Here is a 16,088-nt window from a genome sequence, read left to right as displayed (position 1 = left end):
TGACCATTTCTTATGTTGCGGGATTGGGGAATTTGGGATGGGGGTGATTTACCAATTTCTACTGAGGGGGAGATCGCTTCTCAAATCACTTTCCCTTCTCTTGCTGTTCCCCTGCATCCGCCTCTTGGCTGGCAAAAGAGTTATTTCTTGACTGACAAATAACAAAATCTTATAGCATTAATTCAAGATTATTGGGACTTTTTTTCTCCAGACACATCAGTGGTAAACAAAGGATTCCAATTTACAATCAGAGAGAGAGAGAGAGAGATTAACCCCTCCATCTGCTCTATTACAGAAGATAATGACAATGATCAAGATTACACAGATGCATTTCAGAACATAATGGTGACCCATACTCAGAATTTGTGCTCTGCATTTAACCCATCCAAGTGCACACACACAGCAGTGAACACACACCTGGAGCAGTGGGCAGCCAATGCCAGGGAGCAGTTGGGGGTTCAGTGCCTTGCTCAAAGGTCTCACCTCAGTCGTGGTATTGAGAGCGGGGAGAGCGCTGGACATTCACTCACCCCACCGATAATTCCTGCCAGACCTGAGACTCAAACCCACAACCTTTGGGTTACAAGTCCGACTCTCTATCCATTAGGCCATGACCGCCCCTAAAAGAACATTCCCTGACCGGGAATCGAAGCCGGGCCACGGCGGTGAGAGCGCCGAATCCTAACCACTAGACCACACTACTGTGCCTTGTATAGAAATAGAACAAGCAGTTTTGAGAATAACGATATATCTACTCAGTCATCATTATGCATACACTATCAATCTAATTTATTTGATTAGGGTTATTCACAAACGACATTGGTGAAGATCATTAAAGTACAGGTAAAGAGGATAAGGAAGGATTAGTTGCTTGCTTATATTCAGAAGATAGAAATCAATCGATGCGTTGGGTTTATTCTCCAAAATATCAGACGGGTAAGACTGAAAAATGCATAATGTCAGCGAGGAGTCACGAGAATATGTCTTTTGTTCCAATCGGAAGGGCCAAATGTAGCCAAGTTCCAAGTAGGCCTAGTTTATGGCCTGATTATGTTTACGTGCAATAACCTTTTTTCGCCAAATAAAAACGCCATGGTTCAAGGTTTGAAAGCAAAGAAATGAAGACAGTCATGAATATTTACAAAAAAATATTCCCAGGGGATGGGATGAGTTTGCATCTCTGTCTCAAGAATAAAGTCTATGATATGGTGGTCCGTGTGCAAGACAGAGTATAGAGCATAAAGCACACGAACTGAGCCACTGTGTCTTAGAAAGTGTGGCACTTATTTTTAGTCACCACAAACCACAAGCGAAATGTGCATCACAACTAGTTTTTCAGCCTCAGATCATGTGATGTGTGATTCTGTGCGTGTGTCATGTGCGTGTGTTACTTCAGTGCTTGTGAGTGTGATGGAGCCGCATCAGCGTTTTCCTGCGTCTATGAATGAATATGAAGAGAGCGAGACGACGCAGATGAGAGGTGCTTCTCAAACAGAAGATGTTTATCAGTGTCTTCAGTACAGACCTCCTGCAGCCCAAGGAGCTATTAACAGTACTACACTGCTCTCAAGTAAGACAACATGGGAAGAATGGATGGAATCAATTAATGGAATTAACTTGCATACATTTTATAATTAAACTGTATTAATATCTATATTAATCTTTGTTTAACAGAGCACAGTGAAAGGAAGTATGTATTTTTACTGTTTGCCAACATTCTTATCTCAGCCATCATCCTTGTCATTGTGGGCCTAAATTGTAAGCATCATGGCACAGCAACATTTTAAACTCACACACGTGAAAAGTATTGAGGCACTAAATAATAATCTAAATATGGATTTAAATATGAATTGTGACTAATGAGTACAGGTCATGCAGTTTCACTGAGTATTCATGAATATTACCCCCCTCCCCCAGATTTTCACAGCAAAGAAACACAACCAACAAAAGGAGAAAAAGGTTCATTTTATTTATTAGTTTGTTTGTTTTTTTTACTTATACTGGTGAGAATAAACTAATTTTGTAGTTTTCAGTGTGGCACATAGAAACTTTCTTCATTATCAGATTATCAACAATTTGTTATATTTCTGTATCTTAAAAGTTCACATATGTTATTGTTCTGGCAGTTTTCTGGCAGTGAAGCACTGCCTTTCGAGCTAAACCACAAAACGGAAGTGTTAAAATGGGTCTGTTGTGGTTTTCCTCTGAAACAGTCCTACAAAAATGATTATTAATACAAAGCTATTTTTAATGGTTTCTAGATTATTAAAATATTTATAATTTCTTCAAACTACAAACTAAGAACTATATTTAATCCTTATGTTTCAGAAATGTGGCTTCTCCATGACAATGTGTTTTATTTGTTCTGGAGTGACCACAGTGATTGCAGCGCTGCTGAGAGCTTCTGTTCTAAGAGAAATGCCAGTCTGGCCATTTTAACTGAGCATAACAAGGTGCAGCAGCTATTCATACACTTTCCTTTCTTTTTCTGCTCAAGTATTGGTTTAATTGTGTTCATTTAGAAGTAGAATTAGGAATTGAAATATTATAGAAAAAAACACCAACAGTACACAGGAATAATAAACCCAATATTTTCAAAGATTTTAATATTACATTTTTTTTTAAATTGCAACATGCAGTAATAAAGTAAGCACTGTGCCATGAAAACTACTATTGTGTGTGAGAGTAAGCAGAATTAAAAAGTAATTACATTATTGGTTTACGAAATGTATGATGATGAGTTTATGAGACTGGGTTGCACACTTAATTGATTGGTTCATATATTGAATGTGGGGTTCTGCTTCATAAATTGGTAATTCTTTTCATTTTCAAAGTAATTTAGACTTAAAGTTTACTATATATGGTTAAAATGTAATTTCATTAATTTTAATTTAAATGAATTAAGGGTTATTTTAAATCTTTTTGAAATTGAACATATTTTTAAATGAATGTGTGTACATGGGCAGGTCTGGTTGATGTCTAGAACCAATGGAAAGCATTTTTTGGTCTCAAGAGCCGCATCAGATGGATCTGGAGACACTGCTTCTCCATCAGTGGTAATACATTTGAAATGTACATTTTTTTCCCATTTTCAAATTTATATAGTGCTTTATACAGGGTGTCTACGGATTTAAATTTAAGACTTTTTAATACCACCATGTAAAATTGAAGACCAAACCTGTGAAGGAAATACACATTATATTACATACGTAAATGTAATATTTAATATGTTTTTAAATTTAAAAAGAAAACAAAATATCATCGCTGTCAAAAATGCTATTTATTATTACGATATACAGAGACATTTTCTGCAGACAATATCCCATACAAAATATCCCTCAAAAGCTCCGCATCAGCAATATGTTTGGTGGTGTAAATGAAGCAATATTTTCATCAGTTTTCTATTCAGCTTTTACATATTTAAATCTGCATGTTTATAATATTTACCCCAGGTTGTTATTTACCTCCATAAAGTCCAATATTTTTTAACCTTATTAAATATATGCGTCATCTTTCATGTCAAATTCTTACAACTGATGAAGAAATTTAATATACACAACAGCTGTTAGCAATCAAATTAAATAATTTGCACTACAAATTTACAACCGCAATAAATAATGTTATGAGATTAATGTTTTAAATACATTTTTTTGAATATACAAATAAGAAATTTTGGTGGAAAAATGCATACTTTTAAACTAACTAAAGCACCAGTAGGTGGCGGAAAGTCACTTATTCATTCAACAGATTCATTCAAAACACTGAATCATTCAGGAACAAACATGCCAGTGCTGCTTGGAGAATGTGCAATACTTCTGATCTTTATTTGGAACTATTTTCGTTCTGTGAGTTTCTTTATGTTTGCCGTTATGCTCTTTTGATTTGATTTCTCCATATAAGTCTCTCACAGAGACAGGCAGCATGAGCCTCAACAGCGCAGGACCTGACTTTTTAAGGACCCGTGGCCACCCTCTTATATACACAGATTGTTTTAGAGCAGCTTTACAGGGATAAACAGGAAAATAATGATTAAATGATGCAAACAGAGATCAATTCTGCTGTAAAGCAGCTCTAAAAACAAACAAACAAAAAAACAATAGTGCCATTGTTCAGCTAAGAACAGTTCAGTGTTAATTTAGTTCAGTTCAATTACTGTATAAAGATTTTCAATTATGAGTTCAATTCAGATGTAAAGTATCATCCAGCTCAGTTCAGTTCTCATCCAATAGTGTCAGTACAGTCAATTCAGTAATATTACTGAAAATTATGTGTTCCCAAAGCAAGCCAAGGCAAGGCAACAGTGGCAAGGAACCCAAACGGTGACAGAGATGAATAATATATCACATAGGGGTTTAACGGTACACAGATGTCATGGTTCGGTACATACCTCGGTTCGATACGTTTTCGGGACAACAGGAAAAAAACTAATCTTCTATGCTCGGTTTCTTTTCATTTATTTTGAACAGACATTAGTACAAATTAAAACAAATTTCCACCTATATGTGAAAATACTAAATATTATATTCAATTATAATGTTATATATATAAAATCTGCAGTACATATAGCTTATAGATACAAGGAATAAATATTTGAAATATATTTGATTTAGTTAACAAATAAACAAGGGGAAAAAACAGTGCGACACGTAACGTAGCCTATAGCCTATGCTGAGTTTCATTTCATTTTGTGACTCAATTTACAAACTCAAATGGCAGAAAGCAACATCCTATTTGTTTTCTTTATTTTACAAAAGCACAATGTTTTGTTTTCATTGTGAGTGTACACAAATAAAAGTAGACCTTTTACAATGATGCATTATTAATAAGACAATAAATGACAGAGTGTTTAAGTTGATTCTGCTGGTATAAGGAAACACTTGAAGTAATCACGCCGGCACACACACACAAAACATATCAGTTCCAGCATTGCTAACTGGACAGTGCAGTTGGTAGGCCTACTTTATAATACAGCGATAAAATACAGTGAACCAAACATCAGCCCGCCCGCCTCTGTGTCACCGTTGGAACGAGACTTAAGTACAAAGCCTATAATTTATGTAATAAATAATAGTTTGCATTTGGATACATCGCAAATATGGAAATATTATGGAATATTTGGATTTGTGCAGGATAAGAGAGGTAGGACACACGAGCACAAAGCTCCATTTCGCAGTGAGAGACGCGTTCGGAATCAGCACATGGTCACCGTCTAGTGGGCTTTGTTTTCAAGTGCGCAACTCATGGCATTCGCTCTGAAGGTTATCAAACAGCGTTGCATAACTGCGGGCGCCCCCTTCTGGATTGAGGGTGAATTGCCTGTATTCGTCGTAAGGCCTCATGCACCGAACCGAGATTTTCGGTACGAATACATGTATCGTTACACCCCTAATGTGTTTGTTGTCGCAACATGTATATGTATATGTATATATGCTAATTTTATATTTGTGATGAATAACAACAGAACATAGATCTACCGGATTCTCTTTAACACAAAATTGCATGGGAACAGGAAGTGTGGTCGAGGGTGTGGTTGTGTGATTGTGTTTAAATGTAAAGAAATGTGTAAGAAATAAAAAAAAGAAATGCGCGTAGAAAAGATATTGAATATAATATACTGTAACTCTTAAAATTAAATTAAATATAGTTAAATATAATATTGAAATATTTATTGAGCTTTTTTCCAACTAGGAATTTTATTATTTAAAATCAATAAAATTATTATTCCTCATTCGAATGAATTATATGCGTATCATTTCACATTCTGTGAACATCATTTTGATACATTTCTGTAAAAACGTCCTTCTGACTATGTTCTGGTTGTGCCTTAGGATGATGAAGATTGTGACTGTGGCATCTTGACGGCTGATACAGATCATGGAGAAGGATTTGTGTGTGAGAGAAGAGTGAATCCCATAGGCACAGCTTTCTAGAGCTTAAATGAAATGAATTTGGCTTCTTCTTTGTCTTATAATCATCATTACTTTTGCCACCTTCTTCTCTAGTAGCACTTGTCCTCATAAAGTGATTCAGATTAGGCCATGCCAATTTCACTGTTAGGTTTTACAATGCATCAATGGCTAGGAATTTTGAATTTGAGCTGTAATATGAATAGCTCCTTGGAACAAAGTTCAGCTTCCAGAGAGCAAATATATAGGCCTATGTTTTGTCTGGGTTTTTAAAAATTATTTTATTATGTCTTTATTATTATTTTAAAACATTATTTTATACATTTAGTTCATACAATATAAATTTTACGTACATTCAACTTGAATTCATGTTGTTGTTTTTTTTTTTTGCTTCTTTGCTGTTCCTGCATATCCTCCTATCTTTTCGGGGCAAAACTCATCTCTGACTCTGTAATTAGACACATTCTCAGAAATAAAGGTACAAAAGCTGTCACTGGGGCGGTACCAAAAGGGTCCATTTTGGTACCTTAAAGGTACATATTAGTACTTAAAGTGTACATATTTGAACCTAGGTACAAAAGTGTACCTTTTGAAAAGGTACCGCCCCAGTGACAGCTTTTGTACCATTATTTCTGAGAGTGCAGAATAACTGTATTGTCTCCATAAGTTACAAGAAGTTGTCCCCCTCCAAAATTGTTTTATTGTTTAAAAAAAAAAAAAATTTCCATAGTCTTTTTCTTGTTTTAAGAACACTTGATGAATTGGTTTCAAGGCAAGTGGAATAAGGCAGATCTTTGGATATCTAATAAAGTTCAGATAATTATAATCACTTGATTTCCGTTCTCTTGCTCTTCCCCTGCATCTGCCTTGACTGACTGAATATTAGACTATATAAAGATCTAAAATTAAAACGGATTACATCTAGACTGAATGCTTTATGCAGACACCTTACAGAAGTGATCATTTCGCGCATATTTTCCCGGATTCAAGCGTCCATAGATAGGCTATGTATAATCAAAGTCTCTTTAAGAAGGGTATTCTATAATCTTTGGTATAACATACATATGCTAGTGCCCCCTTCCTGTTATGTTTTAAAGTGTTCAACTGTTTTAACCGTTGTTGCAAGTTACAAAACAACAACAAAACATAACACCGCGTTTAATTTCATCCTCACTTTAATTTTTAATCAAAATTATATTATGGCTACAGTGTTTCTACTCTTTGACAGAGCACGTTCACCGATCAGAAACAGACCAACAGAACAGACCATTATTCAGGTAGTCTATGTCAAAGATATTAGCCTACTATAATGTAGATCTTTGCACTTACTCAAACTGAAAATCATTTGTTGTTGTTATCGTTTCATTGTTCATTGCAGTAGAAAGATATTTCATAAGGCTATCAAACAATTAGCGATGAAACATAGTTATACTGTTCACAGTCGTTCAGTAGCTATGTATTTCATTAGGTTCACTGATTTCTCAAAACAGTTCATGAGCTTGTGTTACTCCATCAGAGGTGTAAAGTAATTGAGTAATTTTACTTGAATACTTTAGTATTATTTTGGGGGATTTGAACTAGTGGTGGGCCGTTATCGGCGTTAACGTGCAGCGTTAACGTGAGACTCTTATCGGGCGATAAAAAAAATATCGCCGTTAAGCTATTCTCAAAGTTGGGTTGGGAGCTGGGTCTATACTACGCAAGCTATGATGACTTTCACCTTGATATTTTAGCGTGGATGTATACCTTGCCGAATTGCACTGTAGGGGGCGAGAACGAGTCTTCGAACCTGTGTGTATGCGTGCTAACATGGATGCAGCTATGAAGCCGCGGGTTTGCTTCAGGAAAATTTATTTTAAGAAGCTTCCCAATGGAAATCGGCAAGTCATTTCTGTCTCTCGTTACATGGTGGAGTTCTCTGTATCGCGCGCACAGCGGAGTTCCGCCCCGGTTCGCACGCACACACACACACACACACACACACACACAAACACACACACAAACGTAAGCGCACAGACAAGTGAGCACACTCCCACTCCTATTTGTAAATATTGAGCCGCAAAACGTCTATTTAAATATGACTTCTGTGTGTCTCTGTGTTAATGTATGGCACAGACGCACGGGTTTGTTCACTCATACAGAAGACCGCGTGACGCTTGCGGCGATATAACGTCTGTCGTCTCACTAAATGAGGACATAAATACATGAACAACATCTCCAGAACTGCTCTGAGAGTCACTTCATGAGCATTCGAGCGTTTCATTTGAGAAAAACTATCCTCACGGCAACCCGTCAAAATAAAAGTTCGGTTTCACTTGAAGATATTAGGCAGAACGTAATAGGCTATTACTACTAAAACTATTAAAACCTTATCTTTAAGGAATAATCATACAATGTCTTCGATGTTATTATCAATATTAAATTCTTGATGACTGCTAGTTGTTTACTACTAGTAGTAAACTTATTCTGATCTACTTGGCAGAATTCAAATGAGCCATTTTAATCTAGATTAATCTAGATTAATTCCAAGATTACAGTGAGATTAATCTAGATTAATTCCAAGATTACAGTGAGATTAATCTAGATTAAAAAAATTAATCTATGCCCACCACTAATTTGAATTTTATTCAAGTACAATTTAAACTGACTACTTGTACTTTTACTTGATTACATTTCTGAAGAAAAAACTGTACTTTTTACTCCTTACAATTTTATTTCATCTTGAAAAGTACATTACATTTTTATTTTATCTTATGCACATTAAATATGGTAAACGGAAGCTCAAACATGCGTGCCTGATGTGAGAACCAATAATCATGCATCAAGCACACATATTTCTACTTCACTTATGACTTTCATCAGGTAAATGTCTGGCTTCAAAAGTTCACCATCAAATCTGAATCGGAATCATATTGTGGTAGCAAAATTGCATTTTCCCCAAAATGTTTATTCATTATTGTTGTTCTGTTTTGATAGAGCCATTAGCTGTGTAATATATTATCTGAATGCACAAGATTGAGTGCAAATAAAATCAGTGATGAGAATTTAAATACAATTAATATTTTTGTGATCATTTTTTGAAAATAATTAAAAATCTCCAAAAGTGTTTAAATAAATTGTTTGTTAAATGAATTGTAATTCATGTTTAGTGATGTTCTCAGCAGGTAGTGGATAAGTTGCATTTATAATATGCCATTATATGACACATTAAGTAGGAATCAGGACTGTCAATAATTTTTTTTTTTTTTTAAAATCTTAATAATTACATGATTTGCATGTAAAATTAATTAATCTAATTAGTCACAAATAATTATTTATCAATATTTTCTGAGAAAAAAACTCTAAAAGTCCCAAATAAATAATTAAAAGATTAATTATCCTGTCAGACAGTGACGTTGAATAGACAACACACACAAAAAAGTGGCCTTTCAAAACGTTAATGTTGTATGTTTTAATTCTATGACTCTCCTAATTAATTCAACACATTCTTGTATTCTGTGTGGAATATGTTTCTAGCCTCTGCATCACATCTTGCTCTTCAAAGTGATAATTCACCCAAAAATGAAAATTCTCTCATCATTACTGACCCTCATGTCGTCCCAGATATTTGTGACTTTCTTTCTTCAGATGAACACATGCAAAGATTTTTAGTCCAGATAATGTAAGGGGACAGAACCACTTCAGAACCCACATAAAGTGCACACGACGGTCAAGTTTAAAATATTTAAAATATCATTTCACTTAAGACGACACTGATTCATTAACAGGGGTTGAATGCGTTACTGTCATATTCACTCTGTGTAGTTTTTGAAGTGTCATTTTTGGATGTCCCATAAACGTGATTTTTTTTTCTAAAACTCTTAATTTGTGTTCATCTGATAATTGAAAGTCATATGGGATGGTATGAGGGTGGAAAGGATGGAGTTTCCTTTTAATCCCTTTCCCTGTATTTTTTTTCTGGTGTTCCGCTGTGCTGCGTTTTAATTGTTGTTGTTGCACTATATATACATGTTTGACCTGTGCCATTGAAAGTACTTCTACTTTTTTAATACTTGAGTACAATTTAAAGTTGTACTTTTTTACTTTTACTCAAGTATGTTTTTGGCTCAGATACTTGTACTTTTAATTGAGTAAAATTTTCACTGAGTATCTGTACTTTCACACTCTCAGAAATAAAGGTACAAAAGCTGTCACTGGGGCGGTACCTTTTCAAAAGGTACACTTTTGTACCTATTAGGTTCAAATATGTACACTTTAAGTACTAATATGTACCTTTAAGGTACCAAAATGGACCCTTTAGGTACAAACATGTACCTTTTGAAAAGGTACCGTTCCAGTGACAGCTTATTTCTGAGATTGCACTTGAGTAAAATTTTTGGGTACTTTTTACTAGGGATGTAAGGATTCACTCAACTCACGATTCGATTCCCGATTTTTTTTTACAAAATGAGATTTAAGACAAATTATAAATTAAATGTGTTATTATTGCTTGGACAAAATGCTGCACGTTTCTTTGTGAAACTGAAATATAACATTATAATAATATACTGCTATACACTTGCATATTATTGCTCTTTTGTTGGTTTTGATTGCTTTTATTGTCCTCATTTGTAAGTCACTTTGGATAAAAGCGCCTGCTAAATAACAAAATGTAAATATAATGTAAATGTAAATAACAAAACTAAATTGAAATTTTAAAACAAGCTCCAAATCAAATAAATAAGTAACACAAATTAAATAAATCTTTTCATATAAACAAACTAAGGCTTTGTCTGTGCGCTTTCCATTTAAAATTAGAGGCAACCATTTTAATCATGATCCAAACAAAGATGCTGCATACATGTAACATGACCCACTGCGCAAAGACACGTCCAAACAACGTCTTTTGTACGTCGTCTTTGAACGTCCAATTTTGGTCCCCTGAAGGCGCAGACTGTGATGCCAGATGACGTCTTTTTTCCAACGTCTAATGAACGTCCGGTATTGACGTCCACATGACCTCTGTATAAGGGCTAATTGTAGGCCAAATGTGGTCGTTGTGGACGTCTTTTCTACATCAAACTTAAACTCATTTTAGATATAATTTTATACTGCTTATAGCCTCTGTACATAATTGTATTCCCATTTCAGAAGGTACTGTGACACCAGATGACGTCTTTTTTCCAACGTCTAACGAACGTCCAGTATTGACGTCCACAGGACCTCTGTATAAGGGCTAATTGTAGGCCAAATGTGGTCGTTGTGGACGTCTTTTCTACTTCAAACTTAAACTCATTTTATACTGCTTATAGGCTCTGTACATAACTGTAGTCCCATTTCAGAAGGTGGCATACTGTTCAAGTTCATTTTCCTATAGCTTCATTTGATTGTCTCAGCAGCAGATGATAAATGGAAAAGGTGTAATGCATTTCCAATTCAATCCTGCTGCTGAGCCAAACGAAGCTACAGGAAAATGAACTGCTACAGGAAACAGGTCCTTCACCTTCTGGAAACATGGGACTACAGCTATAAACAGAGGTTTACAAATAAATCACAACTCAATCACCACTCACTTATTTCCATCTTTATTGTTTTTAACTGGCACAAATGTCACTAATAAGCTTTGACTAGTTAAGTTTCCTGCCAACTACCATTAAAATCTAGGAACATGAATTTAATGGCTCGCATACATCACTTCAATGTTGTGCATCGTAACCTAAAAACTTTCTAAAATCAACATTGGTGGTAAAATACAAAATAAATAAATAAATAAATAAAATAATAATAATAATAAAGTTACACAGCTCACCTTGCGTGGGTCTGTACCACAACAACAAATGTACAACAATAAAAATTAAAGTGCTTAACCGAATGTGTTTTGTGGGTCGGAACTGGGCGCCATTTATATTTCTTTATTAATTCCTCTGGATAAAGTTAATATGCTAATATGCACAATCATCTTTCAAACTACTCCATCTCTTAAGTTAAAATGTTTTTTTGGAAACCTGTACCTGACCTGATTTGATGATTTTATGTGGTGCTCAATACATTTTAAATTACATGATAAAATATTTCAACTGTGAAGAAAATGACTTCAACTCAATCTCTAAATCACATTTTTTATTGGGTAAAACAAAATATTAAACAAAAATAGATAAAAACACTTGAATAGATCAGGATTAAATGATATTCCTAGGCCTGTGCAGACTCCTCATATACTGATATTCATTAACCATGTTGATATTTTCTGCACATGCCTTCGACGTCCAAAAAAAGTTACCTAGTCCGACGTTCAAATGTTGAACTGCATATTGACGTCCAAATGGGGTCTTGGTTAGACGTCCAAATAGCGGACCTAGTTTGCACGTCAAGCAGACGTGCAGAATTGGTCTTGGACCGACTGACGCAATATAGACATAATCTGCACGTCCATCAGACGTCTAATGTTTAGTGGGGAGCAATTTTTAATCTAAATTAGATTGTATAATTTCGAAATTTGAAGCAAAAACAGAATGGTCTGACTTAGGGGTGTGCGATATATATCGTCTGCGATAATATTGTAATTGTTGTTTTAACGATGTGCAATTTGACATTATCGAGTATTTTGCAAAAACCAAAAAAACAAACAAAAAAAAAAAAACCCCTACAGAGTGCACGCATTCATTACGTGAAGTCTAGACTAGAGCGCGTGCGCATTTAGAGTGTGTTCTTTCACTGCATGATTCAGTCTAATAAAACTGCATTAAGAATGACCACAAAATTCAAGATATGGGGGCAGAAAATGTGTGTGTGTGTGTGTGTGTGTGTGTATCATTTGTGTGCATCATTTCATATAGTTACAATCACACGAGTGCCGTTTTATGTTCAAAAATAAGCATGATTGTGATATTGATTTTATACAACAGTTCAATAAACAATAAGTTAATATTAAGAGACTTACGTTTTATACACCATATTGCCTGTTTTTTGCTCCATTTCGCCAACAAAAAATAATTCCAAACAGCTACAGCACTGTTTTTTGCTGAGCAACATGACGATGTTTTTAGTTCCTGAATGAATCAACCATTTAAATGATTCGGTTCAGTCGCAATGACTCACTTGTCAACAGTAACTTGCTGCCACCTACTGGCGATTTTAATTTCACATTCAAAGTATCTGTTCATTTTAAAATAATTTCAAATATCACTATTTAATGTTTTATGTTTAAAATATCAAAACATTATGCATTTGTAACTGCAGGTTAAAGCACTCCATGTGCTAAACCATTGGTCTCAAACTCAATTGACCTTATGCACAGTTACTTCCTGGTTGTAGATAAGCCAGCTCAGCCATTTCCGGTCAAGTGTACTGTGCCGTAAGAAGAGCGTCCTTTACTCGGTTTCTCTACATAATCCATTCACATTTAGGAGAAAAGTTTTGTTTGTCTAAGATGACCAAACTTCCACATATTCCGTTTCAGGAATGACAAAATGCGAATGTTAAACTTACGCGAGGGAATCCGTTAAATCATGCCGCGAGTAATTATGTTTGACAGCGGCAACGGAATGAATCACCTGACGAGCCGATGTCAAAATAAAGCTGTGCATTAAGTGATTCAGACTAAATTCAGACTAACAAAACTACAGGTCTGTGTTGGATAAAACTTAAACGATGTAGCCTAGTTATTTAAATTAAATCTTAACATTTCAAAATACTGAATGCATTATTTGTTTGTTATACCAACTTATTTAATTTGTATTTGACTGTGAATTTGTGACTTCCTGCACTTGCTATAGCCTACTTTATACTTCAGTGCGACAAAGTACTAAATTTGTTATAATATTTATTTTATAATAAATCAAAAGACGTGAAAAACTAAGTTGAAATGGCAGCTGCAGCCAATGAGTGATCCTATACTGCCATCTTTTGGTTATAACGGTAATCTTAAAAAGTCTATTTTTCGCCGAGACACGTTTTTAGCATATTTCTTCATGTTGTCTTCATGAATGAAAACGGAACCTTTAATAATGGGAATTTTACCACACAGAGTTGAGAAACAATAAATGGCTTAAAATTTTATAAGATTTTAAAAATGTGTTCATGGCTTTGAAGGTAAGATATGGATTAATCGAGAATACCATTACGTCGTTTAAAAGATTAACCTAACTGCCTAAACAGTTATGATAGTGTTTATTTGTCTGTATGTTAATTCCACAATCATTATTTACAATGTTGCAATTATTTTGTTTTTCAGTTTCTGATAAGAATGAGGCAGGAGATGTTTCTGTGAGAGTCTCTACCTATATATAGCACATATAAAATGAGCTTCACCGGAAGATTACGAGCTGGTTTATCTTTATCCGGAAGTTCTAAATAGAGCTCTGTGCATATGGTCAATTCCTGGAGGGCCACAGCTCTGCACAGTTTAGCTCCAATCAAGAGCTAATCAAGGTCTTCAGGATTGCTAGAAACTTGCAAGCAGGTGTGATTTGGAGCTGGTTGGATCAAAACTATGCAGTGCTGTGGCCCTCCAGGAATTGAGTTTGAGACCACTGTCCTAAACAGTGTGTAAATGCATCTAAATGCCACTTCAGATGCAACTTCTGCAAAGATTAATTTTGTTGATACTGGTTTAATTTGTTTGGTAACAGCCTAAATGTCTTATTATTCTAATTGACTGATTAAATGTAACAAATTAAAAAATAAAATAAAATTGCCCATAAAAGGTAAAAATCAATTTAAACTTCTATGAAAAGATAAAAAAATTTTATCGCTGATGTGAACTGACCACACAGAATATGAAGAATATAAAAAAACTGCAGCTGTCCACAGTAGTCAGATATCAGCACAATAACACACTCGGCAAAATATCGTCTAATGATCGTTATCGAAAAAATCCCCCAAAATATCGAGATATATATATTTTTTTTTTTCCCAATATCGCACACCCCTAGTCTGACTTCAGTTTTGTGAAACAACTGTATAGGCTACATAAAAAATATGTAAATGAAATGAAACAGCAGACGAGCTGAATGAGACGCAGATTCACTCTCTGCCAGCAGTTTAAGCGTTTCCTTGGTTTCCGCTGTAAACAAAGCAGCGCTGAACTTATGAACTTTAATATGCATTTAAGAGGCAAGATGAAAAGAAAAAATACCATCTAAACTTTTCTAAAGACAGTAAGTTCCCCTCAGACATACATTCATATAAACTCCTACCCCTAATTGAATCGCGATTTGTTTAGCTCAACCGATTTGAATAGTCACATATTTGAATCGATTTTCAACCGGCTCGCGGTTAATCGTTACATCCCTACTTTTTACACCTCTGTACTCCATGTAGGGATGGAATCAGGAGATTCTCTGTCACGGTGGCTGAACTCTGATGTCTTCATCGTGTTTGTGGTGTTGCTGTTGCTCCTCCTGCTGGTCATCTTTGCTGTCTGTTGGCTCATAAGACGACATCACACACAGAGACCCACAGAGTACTAAAACATGCACACACTGTGCCTACACACACACACACACACACACACACACACACACACACACACACACACACACAGACACAGACAGACAGAGAGAGAAAGAGAGAGAGAGAGAGAGAGATTTACCATAAACACTATATCAATCCCATGTACATTCCTGTTCCTGGGGATCTAATTTCCAGCAAAGTTCAGTTCTAGTCTTGATCCAACACATCTGTTTGTAATTATGAAGTGTTCTTGAAGATCTTAATTAGTTGGTCCAGATATATTTGGAGGAAGGTACTGTAGTTCTCCAGGAGCAGGATTGAGCATCTTTGCTGCACATTTGGCCTATGCCTTCTTGCTTACATTATGATTGATCTCTCTCTCTTTTTCTCAAGGAAAATGGCCGAAATAGAGATTATTCCAGTTGATGGCACACACGTGGGGAACCCACCCAGATTTACTCTGAAGATTGTGACTGAGCAGACACATGCAACAGAGCTTGTAGAGATGTTAACTCGTAGAGGTTGCTCTATTGAGCTTCCAGACCGCCATAACCCCTCTGTCTCTGCTGTTACAGATGATGGCAACGATCAAGATTACACAGATGCATTACAGATTATATAAATCTTTTTGTAGATTAGGATTTTTCATCACAATATTTAGTTTACTTCAATTACTTAAATTAGAAATAATTGTACACAAGTAAATTGGTTATTATTTTTAACAATTATAAAACAAACTTTATAATAACT

At 35.2% G+C, this 16,088-nt stretch overlaps 2 protein-coding genes across 3 annotated transcripts; both read left to right on the top strand.

Moving 5' to 3' along the window:
* Nucleotides 1-1,366: 1,366 nt before the first annotated feature.
* LOC131541472 (uncharacterized) lies at nucleotides 1,367-6,308 on the top strand. The gene is made up of 6 exons (XM_058777228.1): nucleotides 1,367-1,570; nucleotides 1,675-1,758; nucleotides 1,918-1,959; nucleotides 2,329-2,453; nucleotides 2,967-3,056; nucleotides 5,829-6,308. Exons 1-6 carry the CDS (start codon nucleotides 1,411-1,413, stop codon nucleotides 5,928-5,930), a joined length of 603 nt encoding a protein of 200 aa, XP_058633211.1. The 5' UTR covers nucleotides 1,367-1,410; the 3' UTR covers nucleotides 5,931-6,308.
* A 737-nt stretch (nucleotides 6,309-7,045) lies between these two features.
* On the top strand, nucleotides 7,046-16,037 carry si:dkey-111e8.4 (uncharacterized protein LOC793802 homolog). Of its 2 annotated transcripts, none has more exons than XM_058774626.1 (3): nucleotides 7,046-7,183; nucleotides 15,207-15,348; nucleotides 15,732-16,037. In XM_058774626.1, the coding sequence occupies exons 2-3, from the start codon at nucleotides 15,209-15,211 to the stop codon at nucleotides 15,958-15,960; spliced, it is 369 nt and encodes a 122-aa protein (XP_058630609.1). In that variant the 5' UTR covers nucleotides 7,046-7,183; nucleotides 15,207-15,208; the 3' UTR covers nucleotides 15,961-16,037. The 2 variants fall into 2 exon arrangements, with proteins under 2 accessions (XP_058630609.1, XP_058630608.1); XM_058774625.1 differs by lacking the exon at nucleotides 7,046-7,183 and adding an exon at nucleotides 14,907-15,043.
* Nucleotides 16,038-16,088: the final 51 nt, after the last annotated feature.

This window comes from Onychostoma macrolepis, chromosome 05 (genome assembly GCF_012432095.1).
Source record: "Onychostoma macrolepis isolate SWU-2019 chromosome 05, ASM1243209v1, whole genome shotgun sequence".
Taxonomy (NCBI): domain Eukaryota; kingdom Metazoa; phylum Chordata; class Actinopteri; order Cypriniformes; family Cyprinidae; genus Onychostoma; species Onychostoma macrolepis.
The sequence above is the reverse complement of the archived record's forward strand: the minus strand, read 5'-3'. Positions and strand labels throughout refer to the sequence as shown.

Excerpts from the sequence above, each read along its gene's own strand:
- LOC131541472 (XM_058777228.1), top strand. The coding sequence starts at position 1,411 with ATGGAGCCGCATCAGCGTTTTCCTGCGTCTATGAATGAATATGAAGAG. Across the intron at positions 1,960-2,328 it reads ACCAACAAAAGGAGAAAAAG|AAATGTGGCTTCTCCATGAC; the intron begins GTTCATTTTATT and ends CTTATGTTTCAG. Across the intron at positions 3,057-5,828 it reads ACACTGCTTCTCCATCAGTG|GATGATGAAGATTGTGACTG; the intron begins GTAATACATTTG and ends GTTGTGCCTTAG.
- si:dkey-111e8.4 (XM_058774626.1), top strand. The coding sequence starts at position 15,209 with ATGGAATCAGGAGATTCTCTGTCACGGTGGCTGAACTCTGATGTCTTC. Across the intron at positions 15,349-15,731 it reads CACACACAGAGACCCACAGA|GAAAATGGCCGAAATAGAGA; the intron begins GTACTAAAACAT and ends CTTTTTCTCAAG.